The sequence below is a fragment of the Eleutherodactylus coqui genome, chromosome 8 (genome assembly GCF_035609145.1).
Source record: "Eleutherodactylus coqui strain aEleCoq1 chromosome 8, aEleCoq1.hap1, whole genome shotgun sequence".
In the NCBI taxonomy this organism is placed as follows: Eukaryota; Metazoa; Chordata; class Amphibia; order Anura; family Eleutherodactylidae; genus Eleutherodactylus; species Eleutherodactylus coqui.
The window spans coordinates 62,484,791-62,496,774 of NC_089844.1; the positions used below are offsets into that span (position 1 = coordinate 62,484,791).

The window sequence follows — 11,984 nt, forward strand, 5'->3', positions numbered from 1 at the left end:
CCTCACCTCCTGAAAGTGCTGCCTCTGATTGGCTGAGCGCTGTGACCAATCAGAGGCAGCACTCAGCTGTTATTCAGTGACTTCCGGGGATGGAGAGAAGAGTCCCACCCCCCATCCCTCACCCCGAAAATCATCGCTGCAGGGGTTGCCTGCACCCCATGCTTTCAATGGGACGGCAGCAATACTGGCCCCTTTGAAAGCAATGGGATAGCATCACGGTCCTCTGCCACAGCTGTGACAGGGGATTCTTTTGTGCCGGCGGGGAGTCCCATCATCACTGAACCCTGTGACAGTGCTGTCAGTGTTCAGTGATGAGAGGACCTACGTGGAGCAGCTGCGCTTCTACAGGCACAGCTGCTCCAGTGAACTGGCATAGAAAACTTTGCACACTGAAGGCCTGAACACACTATTTTGTGCACATGTAAAAAAAAGCATGGAGCTTCGGTCACGCGCAGTTTGCACATCTGTAGAGCACATTTTTTTGTGCACATAGGCATGCAAAGAAAAATCGCTCGTCTGACCGAGCCCTCAGAAGGAATGCCCTGATTTCCCATGACTGAGCCATATTACACAGATGAATAAGTAATACTCTTGCTGTTCTCTTATACCAGAATAAATGCAGCCAGCCTCAAGAATACAACTAAACTGACAGTCCAAGATCGAAGGGATTTACAGAAAAATGTTGGCTGAATTATTTCTGGGCTGCTCCTATGGGGAGAAATGTAAACTTTCATTATATAATTACTATTAATGTCACCAGTTTTGTGGTTACTAAATGTTGTCCTGTTTCTGTATACCTCCACAGTACAGGTATCAGGTGCGATCAGGGAGTGTCTCGTCCCTCCTTCCTACATGACTCAGAATTTCCATGAAACCTGTTCTGTGTCTCCTCCCACCACCTCATATGCCATCACTATTCCAAAAGGAAGCAGGTTTACTTCGATAGGAAACAGAGCCCCATTGATTCCCGTGAGTGGTACAGGTATGTACTGTATATTTGTAGCTCTTATGCATATATAGGGTGTGATCGGCTGGAATGAAGCAGACTCCTTATCAGAAATTATGGGCGTGCAGAAAGTAAACCAAATTCTTTAACTTATCTTTCTTGAAAAAATTGTATTACACCTTTAGAAATACTAAACCTACAAGCTATAGTTTCTTATCTGGTTGTAGTATGTAACGTAGTACTTTAGGCTGAAGGAAGACTTGTGTCCATCCAGTTCAGGCTATTTTCCTGCAATGCTGATCCGAAAAAAAGCAAAAAATCCCAATGAGATAGAAAACCGTTTTCCTCCTTCTGGGTTAAAAATTATTTTCTGGTCCCATGTCTGACAATCGGGATAATCCCTGGATCAACAACCCTTCTGACGTGATTATAACATGTAATATTGTATCGCTCTTGAAAGGTGTCCAGGCTCCTCTTGAACTCTTTTATCGAATTTGCCATCACCACATCCTCAGGCAGAGAGGAACCCCCTTCTATGTTGATATAGAAACCTTCTTTCCTCTAGACATAGAGGACGCCCCCTTGTTACAGTCCTGGGTATAAATAGATGATGGGAGAGATCTCTGTATCCCTGATATATTCGTACATAGTTATTAGGTCCCCCCTCAGACGTTTTTTATCGAAACCAAATAAAAACAGATTTTGATAACCTCTCTGGGTATTGTAGTCCACCCATTCCAATTATGACTTTAGTCTCCCGCCTTTGTATCCGCTCAAGTTCTGATATATCCTTCTTGAGTACCAGTGCCCAAAACTGTCCACAATATTCCATGTGTGGTCTGACCAGTGACTTGTAAAGAGGAAGAACAATGTTCTTGTCATGTGCTCCTAGTTCTCCCTTGATGCACCCCATGATCCTATTTGCTTTGCCAGCAGTTGCCTGACACTGGTTGCTCCAATAAAGTTTACACTTATCTAAGATCCTTAGCTCCTTTTCCATGTCAGTTTTACCCAGTGTTTTCTCATTTAGTATGTAATGGGGACATGTATTTCCTCTGCCCATGTGCATAATTTACATTTATCAGTGTTAAACCTCATTTACCACTTTTCTGCGCAATCCCCCAGCTCATTTCATTGAAGTACTCCAGGATAACATTTCAAACATTTTACCCACAATAGAAGTTAGACTTACCGGCCTGTAGTTTCCAGGTTTTCTTTTTGACTCCTTTAGGTATGCTGGCACCACATTTGCCATACGCCAATCCGAAGTAACAAAGGCATTCACCCCCATACCAAGTTCCCTAAAATATAACTTTTATTAGATATAAATTTAAATTTACTTGCTAAAGCTTAAAAATCCATTTTGCAGGCTGCCTGCAAACACCCATTAGGTATACCCATTAGGAAGGGGAGAGGGTGAGAATTGGGAAGCGCCCGTACACATTAGATGATTATCCAGTCCTGCTGAAATTTTTCGGTCCAACCGATCTATATCTACTGTGTATGGCCACCATTACTCTCATTCTGTGTCTCCGATTTTTTTACAGAGGCAGCCTGAGGTTGTTTTTATTTTGGGCTATGGCATGCTCCAATGCATGCTGTATTATGGATGAGCAATGCTTCCAGAGGAGAATACAGTGCCTCCCCAAGAAACAGCTCACAGTGTTCAGTGGCCCCTTTATACAGAACGATTATGGTCCAGGTAACTGTTGGATCATGCAAAACTGAACAGTCGGTGGTACAACTGTCGAGCAATTAAGTGCTTGACAGTCGTCCTGTGTAGAACAGCTCAAAGGGTCTTTAATGCAAACCTGATGGGACTCTGTTTTTGCATAGAGTACTGTGATCATGTGACAATGACGAGTGGTGAATGAATAGATGAAGGATAATGGTGATGCCCCACGTGGAATAATGGTGCATCAAAAAAATGCCAATGTAGTCTATGAAGTACTGACTGTCAACCTACAGTAGTGCATGAAGTCCATCCTTGTACTTGGTGGTTATTGAGATTGAAGAGATGGGGTTTGCTTATAGCTCATGCTAAAGGAAGAAAGTACAGATGCTCCGTGTTATGGGTGGGTTTGTATGCAAATGTAATGCATTCCAAGGGCGTGGAACTGACAAAGAGCAAACCGGTTTGTCTAAGGATCATCAAAACATAAATAGAGAAAGCACCCTTCGAGGTAAGTATTCCGTTGGCTTATCCAAAACCTGAGAAGGCGTTTAGTACATAGAATAGTCAGGAATTTGTGCTGAATATTGCAAACTGTTTCTCCCTTCCAGTTACTTACCAAATGGAAACGCTATTAAATTCTAAGGTCAAGATTTTTTTCTCATTTCTGAGTATTTTGGCAATGTCAACAGCCTCTATAAAAATATATGTCCACTTGCTATAAACCAGGACCTACTGCATACAATAGAACTTCTAAGAGTAATGAAATTGTTCAGGTTTACATACAGAACATGCTAATATATGACTTCATCATCTGTTTGAAGGGTGATAGTGCATGTTATTGTACCTCCTGGCTTAGTAATATTGGGGTATCTATGTCAAAGCTGTCAATAGACTGGAATGTGATCTTCATTACCTACATCTCTAGGTAGCAATCCATTTCTGATCCCAGTTACCTGCATTGCAGAGAGGGAAATATGTACAAAAAGCACTTTCTAATTGTTCTGTCTCTGTGTATTATGCAGCATTTGATGTATATTTCAACTTGACGCTAACTTGATGCTTCAGGGCTCTATGTAAAATCTGCAACCCTACCAATGATATATCATTTATAGTAGTGTCTCCTATAGGATATAGAAACATTTTTTTGCCCACTAGGGACCTAGATATCAACCAAACTTCTGCACTGCCTATAATTACACCCATGCCATATAGTCATATGTCACATGTTGGACCGCGATCATGAAGTCTCCTACAAGTAACAAGTCTTGATTAGAGATGAGCGAGCGTACTCAGAAAAGCACTACTCGCTCGAGTAATGTGCTTTATCCGAGTATCGCTGTGCTCGGGTCTGAAGATTCGGGTGCCGCTGCGGCTGACAGGTGAGTCGCAGCGGGGAGCAGGGGAGAGCGGGCGGGAGAGAGGGAGAGAAAGATCTTACCTCCGTTCCTTCCCGCTCTCCCCTGCAGCTCCCCGCTCTGTGCCGGCACCCGAATCTTCAGGGACGAGCACAGCGATACTCGGATAAAGCAAATTACTCGAGCGAGTAGTGCTTTTCCGAGTACGCTCGCTCATCTCTAGTCTTGATGCAATGTTCTGGAAATTTGCTGGAAATCATGTGAAATTGCAACTTACAACATTGCACGATATCATGTAGCCCAAGCTGAAGTGTTTAGATGGCTGTCTGGCATCACACGCTACAGTTTTATTATATTTTTTAATTCTTAGGTAAAAATACATTGAAGCTGCTACATATTGTGTGACTGTTTAGCTAACATTGCACCATAAATCAGCCTTTTAAATGTGACAGTACTTTGGGGGAAGTAAACTTTCACATTTCACACCCTTGTTTGTACTCAACTTAATTACATAACAAAAGCATAATTAACTTTTGCACATAAAACTAGTGTGTCACTTCATGTGACTGTGACTGTGCTCTGCAGAACAGCATGAGCTCAAGAACAGATTTTATTATAACTTTATTATGGAACTATCTTTTGGCCAATATACGCCGGCGGGTCCCATAGACTCCTATGTGAGCAGGGAAAGAAAGGGGGGGGGGGCATTTTTGCAGTGTCCAATGCTGCGAAAAGCTTATGGGTGCTTCTATATAGGCACTTGAAGGCATCCTGAGGATTTTGGTAGAGTGAGGAAATTTTGGGGTGCGGCGTATTTTTTCGCTAAAAACGACACTCACGGTCATGTGAATGGACAAGAAAACGCTGGCCGTGATTGCAGAAAAACGCCCTTTCAGGTGCTTATACGGAGCGGGCATGAAAACGTAAAAACACCGTCGCCATTTATGCACTTGTGTGAAAGAAGCCTTAAGCAGGGAAGGGTGGTCCCCGCGGCCAAATGGCTTTGTCTCTGCACGGAACCGAACAGCGTCGGCCGGACTCCATGGGCTATAATGATGTTCACCCGCTTTCTGCCCAGCTAGACGACTTTTGTACAGAAGAGAAGGTGCTGCATGCAACGTTTTGTCTTCTGGTATTTTAAGCTGGATCTGTGCCAGATCAGATGTTCCCACCTTAGCTGGCTTCACATGAGCATACTTGTGAGCACATTTGTGCAAATGGTGTTGCATTTTCATGCACGTATGTGCGTATTTTACAGCATTTTTTGCGTGCACATGCCCTGTGTATCTACGCGCACAAAAAAACCACACTAGCGTGCTCTTATTGATTTCAATGGGAAATTAGGTTTAACAGAACATGCACACAAAACACGGTCATGTGAATGAACGCATTAAAATAAATGGGTTCTATCCACTGCGTATTAGGCAGTCTCACACGGGTGGATTTGAATTGCGGAATCCAACGTCCGCACAGAGGATCTGCAGCAAATGGCATGCATTGAAAGGTATGTCAAAAAATCGCTTTTTTCTTCATACTCGCGGAAACAAATAGCGATTTCGGTGAGTGGAGGAAAAATCGCAGCATGCTCTATTTTGCTGTGGACTTTGCGCAGACGACCTCCATTGAAGGCAATGGAAACCTCTGACTCACGGCCCATCAGCTAATTACATTGCGAATGGGCCGCCAGTACCTCTGTCATCGCATAGCAACGGCGTGGGAAAAACAAACATTAAAAAAAAAAAAGGACTGCGCATGACCGCCGCGGTCATGAGTAAAATTCAGAAACACAGGATCACTGTCCGGGCTCACAGCCGGAATCTGCTGCGGGCCTCCCACATGTGGAATCCGGTCCGTCCAACAAAAAATCCGACCTGATATCGCGTTTGTCAACGTGCATTTTGCCTGTGGATCCCATTGATTTTAATGGGATCCATCACGTCGCACTCGTGTGCACATCGCACGACCTAAAATGTGTTTAACTGTCCTATTGACAACAATGGGTGATGAGTTCCGAGGGAACGTGAAGAAATAGGACATGCAGCGATTTTTTTACCTCGCAACATCGCTCATGTGTGCGACTCCATTCAAAAGAATATAGTTCCTATTCGCGCGAGTTTTGTGCGTAATTTTTAAATGTGCGGTAGTCATGGTCACCATTAAATTCTATTAATTAACATATGTTAATCTTTATCATTTTTATCTCTTTCAGACACAACACAATGTGGAACCCAAACCAAGGTAAAGTAACTGAAACACTCAGACCCCATTTACACTGACAGATGATCGCTCAAAATTCGTCAGAAACTGACAGCTTTAAGCTATCATTTTACATTAGCTACTAATGATGTTAATTAGCTGCTAATGTCCATTAGCAGCTAATTAACCTCATTTGCATGTTAATCAGCTGCCAGGAGATGTATTTACAGAACAGCAGTTGGTCTGTTCTTTAAATACATGTCCATTGTTCTGCCCACACTTAGCATGTGGTCCCTCATCAGGAACAATGGCTTTTAGGCTGAGCCGAACTCATGATGGGCAAATATTTACACACAAAAATGACCACTCAAAAGCCATTGTTTGGAGGAATTTTGAGCGATAATCGTTTGTGTAAATCAGCCTTAAGAAACTTTAAAGCGATCCTCTGGTCTGGGACAAACAAAGATGGCGGCATCGCTTCCCTGACTAGCTTATGCACAGTGTGTATTAGTATGCATCATTAGTCTAAGGCCCCCTTAACTATGTGCATATGCCTATTTGCATGTGCCAGAGGCTAGCCTCACATGGGCGAGAAAACCGCGCAAGATTTGTGCGTTGTGAATGGGGACACACACATGAGCGATGCAGAAAACAAATCGTGGCATGTCCTATCTTTGCGCGTGATATCGCGCTGTGATGCATGACCCGATATCGCGCTCGCCCATGTGAAGGTGAGTGCAATTTTTCTGTGGAAGGAATGAGGCTTTTTTGTGCGTATATTGGCGTATTCTGTTGTACTTTTTCTCCAGCGAGCCATGTTCATTTGCGTACGGCAAACAAAGATGCACTGATTGAAATGGCTGTAATGGATGTGTTATTTTCCCAGCAGAACTGCACAGTGTATCACGCTTTTCATTGTGTATTGCGCGCGCATTTGTGTACACCCCCCATTGACGTCTATGGAGACCTTTAGTGCAAAATACCAAGAAAAGTAAAGCATGCTGTGTTTCTTTTGCGCTACCAAAATACAGAAATGTGAACAAACCCATTGAGGTCAATGGGTTCCATTTTCTGCGTATTGTGTGCGTAAAATTTGTGTGCGCAAATACGCACGTAAATACACCTCTGTGAAGCCAGCCTAAGACAGTTTAAACTGCTTTGAATGTCGAGAGCTGCTTCCATAGACCATTAAAGCAGCATGTAGTGTTTCAGACTACTGATACATAATAATAATGCAAAGTGTGCCTCAGGTTGTCAGAGAAGTGTTGCGGCCATCTTTGTTTGTCCAGGACCGGAGTGTGGCTTTTACACTTAATGATCCAATGTCGGACATCTTCCGACATTATGATTTAAGCCTGTACAGCTCCGATGTTGGAAGACATCTGACAGGGTTTTCAAACTGTATTCTGTCAGCCGCTCTGCTGTCTGAGCCTATCCAATGCGTTACCTCTTGCAGTACTGTTTGTAGCCAGCAGATGGCCAGGCAGAAAAAACCCCACGAAACCTGGTAAAAAAAATAGATTAGAAAAGGAAATTCTAGTTTGTAACATGAGTACATTTGTTTTTTGTTATTGGTAATCAAATTCAACCATCAAGTCTTAAGGTGCATTTACACCCACAGATGATCGCTCAAAAATTGTCAGAAACTGACAGTTTTGAGCGATCATTTTGCATTAGCTACTAATGGGATAATCAGCCCTTTAGAACGTCATTGCATGTATTTAGAGAACAGCGGGTTGTCGGTTCTCTAAATACATCACCCTTGTTCTCCAGTGGGATAGCGGCTGTTAAAGAATATTATAAGCTTTTATGAGCGCTGCCCACGGAGAACACAGTGTGCGGTCCATCCTATCTTATCGTGCAGACACTGACCTCAAAAAAAGCACAAAAAGTGAAGGCAAGAACCACAATAATTCACTACTTATATTGCATCATGGGTTCATATTGGTTTATCTAACTACAATACTGTTTCTCCTAAACATGCTCTGCGTGAAACCATCTTTACAGGTCTTCCATTTTGTCATACATATTGTTTATCTTTTACTGGGATCAGCGTCTTCATCTTTTGTAATGGCTTACTTATAATTTCCTTTTATATTCCAGGAACACCCTATGGGCAGCCTGGGTATCCACCACCAGGGTATCCTCCTCAACAAGTACCTTATCCAGGCCAATGCCCTCCAGGCACTATGCCACACCCAGGGTATCCTGGGCCTACTTACCCTCCTCCTCCAGGTGGATGTGCTCCTGGGTATGCCCTTCCACCAGGACCCCACGGCCATCATGGACCCCATGGCCATCATGGCCATCATGGACCCTATGGCCATCATGGACCCCCTGGCCAATATGGGTATGGTGCACCTGGCTGCCTTCCTCATCAACATGGGCATCATAAGAAACACAAGAAGCATAATCACCATGGTCACGGACATGGGAAGGTAATGATCATCATGCATAAGATATCAATTATGTATCTTCATATTCAAGACACTGAGGCTTATTTAGCAAATCAAATTTCCCAGAAGCCTGAGCATGCAGTGGACAGGAGAGTCTCCGTGACTCGGAGCTCAACTCTGAGTCAAACGTCTAAGTGTATTTATTCTGAAATGCCACAGTGTTTCAGAATAAAACACCCACGGGTCAACAGGCATCTCAGTTCCGGGTTCATGCTAACGGTGGTTTGGGCAATAGGAACCTGATGATAGAATCCCTTTAATCGCAGAACTAAGTTCATTACATAAATACAGTACCAGAACTAAGATCATAACACAAATTACAAAGTCAGCTTAACCACTTCCATATAGGTTTGTCTCAATGTGGCCCAAAAAAATGGTAAATGAATGCAGGGAGTTGTTCCACCAAGAAGAAATGCGCTACCCATCATCATGCTGCAGACCATACTGGTGAATCCAGTACTGACCCAATGTAGTTGGAGGCAGAATGAACAATTATATTTGGTGACTCGGTGGTCTCTGATTAGTTGTTCTCTTACCTTTTCTAGTTCCCCCAGCCATGACTTACATATGCATCTCCTACCCAGACATGTTTAGCTCCTTATCTTTGTACAAACGTAACCTCTATATTAAGACAAACTCTCACTATGACACATACTGTGCCCCCTTAAAATAATAGTATCACCCAGCGTGCCCCCAGAATATAATAGCACCACACACTCTTCCTCTGAAAATAGCGGCACATGATGTGCCACCCGCGAAAAAGTGCCACATATAACTCCTCCAGAAAAATAACAGTGTCACATATGGTGCCCTGTAAAGCAATGCCATAAACTGTGCTCCCTTCTTGAACAGCGCCATAGAGCCATGTAGTGTTTTAGAGCCCAGTGCCACACAAAATGCCCCTAAAAGATATCCTATATAATTGCTCTGAAAGGTAAGTTTGCCACATAGTATGCCCTTGAACAGTAATTCATATAGTTTACTCTGAAAAATACCTTTCCTCGAAATTTAAGTGCCACCACACAGTGGGCCACCAGTAGTAAAAAAAGAAATACTCATCTGCCTAGTTTCCACGCTATTATCCAGGGATGCAGAAGAGGTCTGGTCTCTTCTGCCAAAACCTGGTTCTTTCAGAATGACAGCTGGCACAATCATGACATCATTGGGCCACCTGAATCACTGAAAGGAGCAGATCGGTGTGACATGAAACATATTAAGGCATTCTTGTATCTGCCAACTCCTGGCTAAGTTGCATGTGCCTGCTTAGGAATATACAAGTTGTGTTACTGCTACTTACAATTGAAAATGTATATATGACATACTTGTTGTGGGTATGATGCAACTGAGGTGTCATAGCAAAAATGTTATGTATACATTTTGAGCCATAAGTTATCTATCGTATCCTGTAACTGCATGAGGATGAATAAACACCTCTTTTCTTACAGCATGGATCTTCTAGCAGCTCTGATTCAGACTAAATGGCTTCAGGATGAATATGTTGAATCTGAACACTCAAGTTTCCTTAAAAGCAATACAAGATCCTTACAAGCAATGAAGAAGAACATGACTGAATACACCAAAACTCATTTTAAAATTGTGCCATACTTGCTATATATGCAGAGTAAACATATTGTGTCTCTACTGTGGTGTCATTGCACAAAACCTCTCATTGTATCAGTATCAGTATCACTCACTATATTTACATACAACCCGTGTGATTATTTGCTATGTGTTGGTGAATAAACCCTGCAGACAGACAGGTTGGATCCCGCTGCAAGAATTCTAGCAGCGGGATGCAGACCCGTGCCCCCTGCACAGCCCTGCGGCTTACCCGCTTCCGGCGTCTCCTCTCTGTGCTGTGTGCTAGCTGACGCCCAGCCGATGCATGCGCAGAGCGGAGCTGGCCTGTCACCACTGACATAGAACATGCCGCGATTTGTTTTCCGCGTGTATCTTCATGCGGACAAATCACGGCCGTCTACCTAGGATTGTGTTATCTACCTATGCAGACGGGCATGGGCGGAAATTCTGCGGGAAATCCCACTGCGGAATTTCCGCTCGTGTGCAGGGGGCCTATGTCTTTTATTTGATTTATTAGTAGAGATGAGCGAGCATACTCGATAAGGCAAACTACTCAAGCGAGTAGTGCCTTATTCGAGTACCTGCCAGCTCGTCTCTAAAGATTCGGGTGCCGGCAGGGGAGAGCGGGGAGGAACGGGGGGGGGGGGGGGGGGGGGCGGGGGCGGGAGGAACGGAGGGGAGATCTCTCTCTCCCTCTCTCCCCCCTGCTCACCGTCACAACTCATCTGTAACCCGCGCCGGCACCCGAATCTTTAGAGACAAGCGGGCAGGTACTTGAATAAGGCACTACTCGCTCGAGTAGTTTGCCTTATGGAGTATGCTCACTCATCTCTATTTATTAGCCATTTTGTAGCCAATGTTATTTAATTCAGATTTAATTGAATATTGGTTTGCCTGATGATGCTAGAAGAAAAGTTCAAGTAGATTTTCCTGACCTTCACTACAAATAGCAGCCATCAGTTGTGCAATGTCCGGCAGCCAAGGGGCACCGACCGTTGCGGGGGAGACCATGGGGAAAACAAGATGGGTGTCAACGGTGGCTCTGCGGTCTCTCCCTCTACAATGGCAGAGCAGGGCCTACCTCAGCTGCACGCAGGGGGGAAAGTGGCAAGCTAGCAATGTTTGATCCTTTAAATCAGTGTTCCTCAACTCCAGTCCCCAGGGACCATCAACAGTTCATGCTTTCAGGATTTCTTCAGTATTGCACAGGTGATGTAATTATTGTCGGTGCCTCAGACATTGCTACAAGTGCTCTTACTATTGGATATCCTGAAAACACAACCTGTTGGTGGTCCCTGAGGACTTGAGTTTGGGACCTCTGCTTTAAATGAAGTGTCACATTACACCAGTACCTTAAAAGGTGAACTTGTGTGGATGGTAAATGAGATGAGTCTACTTTGCTTTGGTGGTAAACCGAAGGTACACAGTTTACTCAGTGCTTGTAACAGAATTGCATTTAACAATTCATACTTTGCAGACTTCAATTAGCATTAACTTTCACAGTTGTTATGAGGATAAGAATAGCATGTAAAGGTTCCTTACCCTCTCTCACTGTTAACAAGGCTGAGCCTGCCAGTCTCAGTTATCTGGGGTTCTCGTAATGGAGTTATTTGAAGAAAGATGGGTGGTGTGACCAGGTTGACTGAACTGAACCCCCTCTGACTCTTGCTTATTTTCAGGGATAAGTTACAATCACTGTTGTGGAGACTTTGCCTTGTCCCTTTCCGCTCACTGTGGCTTGATCCTGGTGCTTTTCCTCTTTTCCCCCCTCTGTT

At 43.8% G+C, this 11,984-nt stretch overlaps 1 protein-coding gene across 2 annotated transcripts; it reads left to right on the forward strand.

Annotated features, from left to right (window-relative positions):
* The first annotated feature begins 664 nt into the window (after nucleotides 1-664).
* LOC136576447 (uncharacterized) lies at nucleotides 665-10,474 on the forward strand. Of its 2 annotated transcripts, XM_066575730.1 has the most exons (5): nucleotides 665-722; nucleotides 806-982; nucleotides 6,186-6,214; nucleotides 8,276-8,610; nucleotides 10,074-10,463. In XM_066575730.1, exons 1-5 carry the CDS (start codon nucleotides 680-682, stop codon nucleotides 10,369-10,371), a joined length of 882 nt encoding a protein of 293 aa, XP_066431827.1. In that variant the 5' UTR covers nucleotides 665-679; the 3' UTR covers nucleotides 10,372-10,463. The 2 variants fall into 2 exon arrangements, with proteins under 2 accessions (XP_066431827.1, XP_066431828.1); XM_066575731.1 differs by lacking the exons at nucleotides 665-722; nucleotides 806-982 and adding an exon at nucleotides 3,003-3,129 and having other exon boundaries at nucleotides 10,074-10,474.
* Nucleotides 10,475-11,984: the final 1,510 nt, after the last annotated feature.